Source organism: Nomascus leucogenys, chromosome X (genome assembly GCF_006542625.1).
Source record: "Nomascus leucogenys isolate Asia chromosome X, Asia_NLE_v1, whole genome shotgun sequence".
NCBI classification, from domain to species: Eukaryota; Metazoa; Chordata; class Mammalia; order Primates; family Hylobatidae; genus Nomascus; species Nomascus leucogenys.
In genome coordinates, this window is record NC_044406.1 from 138,345,433 (window position 1) to 138,351,274 (window position 5,842).

Here is a 5,842-nt window from a genome sequence, read left to right on the forward strand (position 1 = left end):
GGCATCTGCTGGATGCATGGGTCACTATGGGGCCTACAGAGGTGAGGGTGGGCTTCCCGGAACAGGGGTCAGTCTGCCCCAGGGATGGCAAGTGGGGACCACCTCTTGGGAGATGCAGGCAGCTGGCACCCTTGAGAGGGCCTCTTTCCCCCATCTCTCCCAACACAGGACAAGGGGTGGGGGGCAGACATCTTCAGGCTGGCCGCTCAGGGCTCCCTCCAGGCCAGCTCCCCATTTGGTATCAAACGTGGTCATCTGGGTCACTGGGAAGGGCTGGTGATGGTGGCCGGGGCCCACTGGGGGAAGTGGGAGGCACAGCTCCCAACATGGGGTGAGGGACCGGCCCTGGCCTGGCCTCCATCTGCCTCCAGGGTGCTGCTGCCTGAGAGGAGAGGAGCCCTCGGGGACCTCAGAGCCTATTTCCCTGGGGGGGACTTGGGCTTGCCCGCCTCCCCAGCCCCGTCCTCATCCTCGCTTTCTGACTCCTCTAAGATGGGCTTGAGCCCCTCCTGGGGAGGCTCCTCAGCCTCCTGGCCTCCGACCTGGACAAGGCCCTCTGGCTCCCAGCTGGGACCTCCTGGGGCCATGTCAACTGCACTGCCCATCCTGGCTGGGAGGCCCCCAGGGGCGTCGGGGGACCTTGCCTGACCTAGGCCTTGAAGGCCTGCAGGGGCATTTTCACCTTCCCCAGTGGCAGGGGCGCCCCTGGCGGCCTCTTTGGTGGCGGAAGCAGCCTCAGCAGCATCTTCTGCTCCCGGATCAGCCTGGCTGGCGTCCCCCTGGGCTGGGGAGGTCTGGGCAGCAGGTGGGTCTTCACTCTCCACTGGGGCCGCTGCCCAGGGCACACCCTGCTGGCTCCTCGCTGGGGAGGCTGCCCACGCCTCCATGTCCCGGATGAGCCGCAGCAGCCTCAGGAAGCCGGGTGGCCTCCTCTCCAGCTGCATCCTCCTCAGGGTATCCTGGAGTGCCTCGCTGGGGCGGGCCCGAGACAGCACCTGCCGCAGTCGCAGGTGGTTGGCCATGGCTGGGTGGACGGCCCCCTTCTCCACGGCCTTCTGCAGCAGGCCTTCCAGGCGCACCACGAAGGCAAACAGCCCCTCCTGGGGCCCCTGCGTGCAGGTCAGGAACTTCATCCGCGAGGTCATCCATGTATCCCGGCTCCTAAACACCTGCCCCAGCGCCGTCAGGCAGTCCTGCGCAGAGAAGTCTGGATCTTCCTCCAGGAGGCCGCTCACGATATCCAGGGCCAGGCCATCCAAGCTGTCCAGCAGCCGCCTCCTTCTCTCCCTTTCCGACGCGTGGCACCACAGCTGCAGCATATCTTTGGCGTCCTCCAACCAGCTCTCAAAGGACTCTTCCACGCAGCCTGGCTGCTCCCTCCCGGAAAAGGGTCTCAGTTCCCGGTAGGCCATAGTTTTCACCAGAGGCCGCAGGGTCTGGCGCCATGACTGGGTCCAGGCCTCCACCGCACCTGCACCTACTGCCTCACCTGCACCTCCTGCCTCACCTGCAGCTCCTGCCTCACCTGCACCTCCTGCCTCACCTGCACCTCCTGCCTCACCTGCACCTCCTGCCTCACCTGCACCTCCTGCCTCATCTTGACCTGCAGATCTTTCCTCATTCACACCTCCTGCCTCACCTACAGATCCTGCCTCACCTGCAGCTCCTGCCTCACCTACACCTCTGGCCACTGCTTGCCCCTGGGGCTGTGCAGGGAAACTGGGCATATCCTGAAACTCAGCACCAGGGGCCTGGGGCAGTGAGATCACTTTCCAGGGTCCCCCTTTGCCTGCTATTTGGCGGGGAATCAAGCTTCGGTTTAAACCCTCAGCGAACTCCACCAAGGCTGCCCTGGCCCCGAGCTCCTTTCTGAAGACCTTGATGAGCACTCGGTACCTGCCCAGGGGCGCCAGGGCAGCCCGCACGGCCTCCTGGAACTCATGTTCCTCGCAGTCGTCAGGGATATCCAGGATGAGCAGGGAGCGCTCTGCGTTCACACTCATCTTCCTGCACCAGTCCTGAAGCATCGCCAGAGCCATCGCAGAGGACTTGAGGGAGGGAGTCTGATCAGGCAGGAATGTGTGCTGACTGTTGCAGTCTCTGACGCAGCCTGTGAGTGCAAAGGGGAGACAGGGACGTTGCTGCCAATCAACCCACCCCCACTACAGACCTTCGCCCTCCCCTCCCAAGCACTGCAGCAGCCAGGGATCCACTCCCTCCCACTGCTGCAGCCCACACACCCCCAAAGCCCTCCCCCAGTTGGTGACACTTAATCCCTTGGCACACACCCACCACCTCTATTGGGAGATCCCCTTTTGCCTGAGCTGATGTCCCCTTATCACACCACAACGAGTGCACCTCCCCCTCCCACCATCATCTGTAACATTGCAGCCAGGAGTCCTCTCCTATCCAAGCCCCTGCAACAGGTAGCTCTCCCCCCACCCAGAATCCCTGCGGCCAGGAGTCCTCCCCTACACAGATCTTCGCAGCCTGGAGTCCTTCCTTACCCAAACTGCGGAAGGGAAACAGAGAGACCTCCCCTCTCTCTTTTCCAGCGCCAAACCAGGAGCCCCCTCCCTCTTTTGATCTTCCTCTTTTGATCTTCCGTGTAACCTGGCAACCCTCTCCGCGACCCCCACACCTGCAGCCAGAAGTCCCCTTCCTCCCCCGACAGCCAGAGCCCCCTCTCCCCCACCTTCCCCTGCACCTCTGCAGCGGGAGCCCACGCCCCCCGCCCCCGCCCCACCAGACTCCTGCAGCCAGGAGCCCGCTCCTCCTCTCTGCGGGCGCTGGGCCGGACCGGGACCCTCTCTCGCGCCCACTGTCTGCGGAGGCAGCGATCTGGCACCTTCCCAGGGCGCCCACGGTCACTCTGGGGTCCCGCCGGCGCCTGCTCACTTTCTCCGACTCTGCGGACGCTGCGACCACCCGCGGAAAAATGCCGCCTTCAAGCTGTGGAGCCCACTCTGCAGGCCACCTAGAGGCCCTGGAGCAGGAGGGTGGAAGATCGCGCCTCAGTCAACGCGGCCGCGCTGCGCAGCACAGGGGTCTCCAAAGCCCGCTGTGCTAAGACCACAGGGCTTCCCGCTTCTCCCAGAAGCCTCAGGTAGATGAGGAAGAAAAATTTCGTAGTCTCTGTGGAAGACAAGTGGCTAGACATGAGGAGACATCTGTGTTGCCCTGGCAACGGGACCTGCATGGTAAGGGCTTAATGTTCCAAGGCTTGGAGCCTCTGGGAGCAACAGGCCCACCGATTGGCCCTCCACCATCAAAATGACCTCCATCAGTAATTGTGGCAAATTGCTGGGATGGGGTGGACTAGAAGTCACGAGGAGGAGATCCTAAGACCAGATCCCCAGGGTATTCACAGCCTGCCCTGCTCAGGCCTGGAATCCCTACAACATAGATTGATTGCTGGCTGTGTTCCTCATCACAGCTCTTTACCGGCTGGAGGCCGGCCTTCAACCACCTGGGCAGCCATTGCCTAGGAAAGCGTGTGGGCTTTCAGTCAGACAGATGCAGCCTCACCTAACAGCTGGGTGGCCTGTATCTGTCAGTGAACATGTATGCCCATCATCTGGAAATGGGCAATAAAACTCTTGCCTTTTTATATATTGCTGGATATGGATTTCTAATAAATAGTTTTGCTATAAAGTTCGTGAGGGATATTTTTCTGTAATTTTCTGGTTTTATATCATCTTTTTATTAGGATTTAGGTTTATACTGGCCCCATAAACTGAGTTAAGAATTGTTCCCTGCTCCTCTATTTTCTGAAACTGTTGCGTAAAATTGGCAATTTTTGTTCCTTAAATATTTGCTAGAGTTCACCCATGAAATCATTTGGGCGTGGATTTTGTTTTGTTTTATTTTTAGAAATGTTTTTTGTTAATAAATATATTTATTAAGTATAGGGATATTTGTTTTTTCTATTCAATCCATTGGAAGTTTTGGTAAATTGCTTTGTTTCCAATGCAAGTGTCAATTTTATCTAAGTTGTCAAAATTATTGTCATAAAGTTAATATTCCCTCACTATTCTTTTAATGCCTGCATAACCTCTAATGATATCCCTCTTTCATGGCTGATATTAATGATTATTTTCTTTTTTCTTGATTAGCCTTCCTAAGGGCTACATATTTGGTTGCTCTTTTAAAATATGTATGATTTGCTTACTTTTAGTTTGTTTTCTATTTTGTTGATTTCTGCTCTTGTATCTCTATTATCTCCTTCCTTCTACTTATTCGAGATTTACTTTGCTATTCCTTTTCTAGCTTCTTTAGGTGGAATGTTTTGTATATTTACTGATTTATATTAAATATTAAATATATTTTATATATTTACTGATTTCTTGTCTAGTGGTTATATCAGTTGCTGAGGCAGGGATGATGAAATCTCCAACTATAATTGTGGAAATGCCTAGTTGTCCCTTTATACTGTCAATTTTTCTTTCATATATTTTGAGGCTCTGTTATTGGGTGCAAACATATTTATGAGTTCTATGTGTTTCTGATTAATTGAACCTTATATAATTATTACCTTTATCTCAGGTGATACTCTTTGGAACTCCACTTTGTCTGCTATTAACATAGACATTCTCACTTTCTTATGCTTGCCCCTTGCATGGTACATAATTTACAACCTCTTACTATCAACCCATCTGAGTCTGTATATTAAAATTGCATTTCTTGGAGACAGCAAAAGTCTTGCTCTTTTATTCATTCTGACAATCTCTGCCTTTTAATTGGAGTATTTAGCCCATTTACATTGAATGTTATGTTTGATATGTTTGATATGTTTGGATTTAGGTCTATCCTTTTACTATTTGCTCCATCTGATTTTAGTTCCCATGTTCCCCATTTCCTGCCTGGATTAATCAAATATTTTTTATAATTCACTTTTAATGTAACTGTTATCTTCTTTGCATTTTTGTAGTGCTCACTCTAGAGATTACAATATATATCTTTAACTTTTCACTGTTGACTTAAAGTTAATATTGTACATAAATGTAAGAAACTCTCCATCATATAGATTCACTTCCATTCCACCTCATCCTTTATGAGTTGCCAAACCCTAGTATATACTATTAAACTGTTTACTTTAAAGTCATATTGTTATAAAGAAATTAAGAGCAAATAACTATTCATTAATATTTACCCACACATTTACCATTTCCTGTGTTCTTCATTTCTACCCAAAGATCAAAGCTTTCCTCTAGTTTCGTTTTTCTTCAGAGTGAAAGACTTCCTTTAGTATTTCTTTTAGCGCAGTTCTGTTGATGAATTTTCTTAGCTTTCATATATCTCAAAAGATGTTTACTTCACCTTCATTCTTGAATTTGTTCTGTTTCCCTAGATATAGAGTTCTGGACTGGAAGGTTTTTTTTTTTCTTTCACTGTTTTAGAGATGTTGCTCCACTGTCTCTAGGCTTCCATTGTTTCTGATGAGAATTAAGTTCTTAATATACTCCCATATGTAGAGTCATTTTACTCTGACTACTTTCAAGATTTTTCTTACCCTTCTTTGTTTTCAGTAGCTTGACTACAATGTGCCTAGATGTTGCTTTCCTTTGTAATTATCCTCTTTGTGGTTCACCGAGTTTCATTAAATTTGTAAATAATGGATTTCCTAAGAAAAATGATACTAGAGGAATTTTGCAGCCATTGTTTCTTCAGATAGCTTTCCTTCCCCATTTTCTCTATCCCATCCTGACACTCACAATACACATTTGACCTTTATATATTGTCCCACAGACCACCGAGTTTCCATTCCTTTCTATTGTTGTTCCTCTTGGTTTATCCGAATAGATCATTTCTATTGATCTAGCTTCAAGTTCATGACTCTTCT

The 5,842-nt window shown here is 50.7% G+C and overlaps 1 protein-coding gene across 2 annotated transcripts; it reads right to left on the minus strand.

Annotated features, from left to right (window-relative positions):
* Window positions 1-416: 416 nt before the first annotated feature.
* LOC115833301 (paraneoplastic antigen Ma6F) lies at window positions 417-2,039 on the minus strand. Of its 2 annotated transcripts, XM_030807255.1 has the most exons (2): window positions 1,890-2,039; window positions 417-1,373 (listed from the first exon to the last, which is right to left on the minus strand). In XM_030807255.1, the coding sequence occupies exons 1-2, from the start codon at window positions 2,037-2,039 to the stop codon at window positions 417-419; spliced, it is 1,107 nt and encodes a 368-aa protein (XP_030663115.1). The 2 variants fall into 2 exon arrangements, with proteins under 2 accessions (XP_030663115.1, XP_030663114.1); XM_030807254.1 differs by having other exon boundaries at window positions 417-2,039.
* Window positions 2,040-5,842: the final 3,803 nt, after the last annotated feature.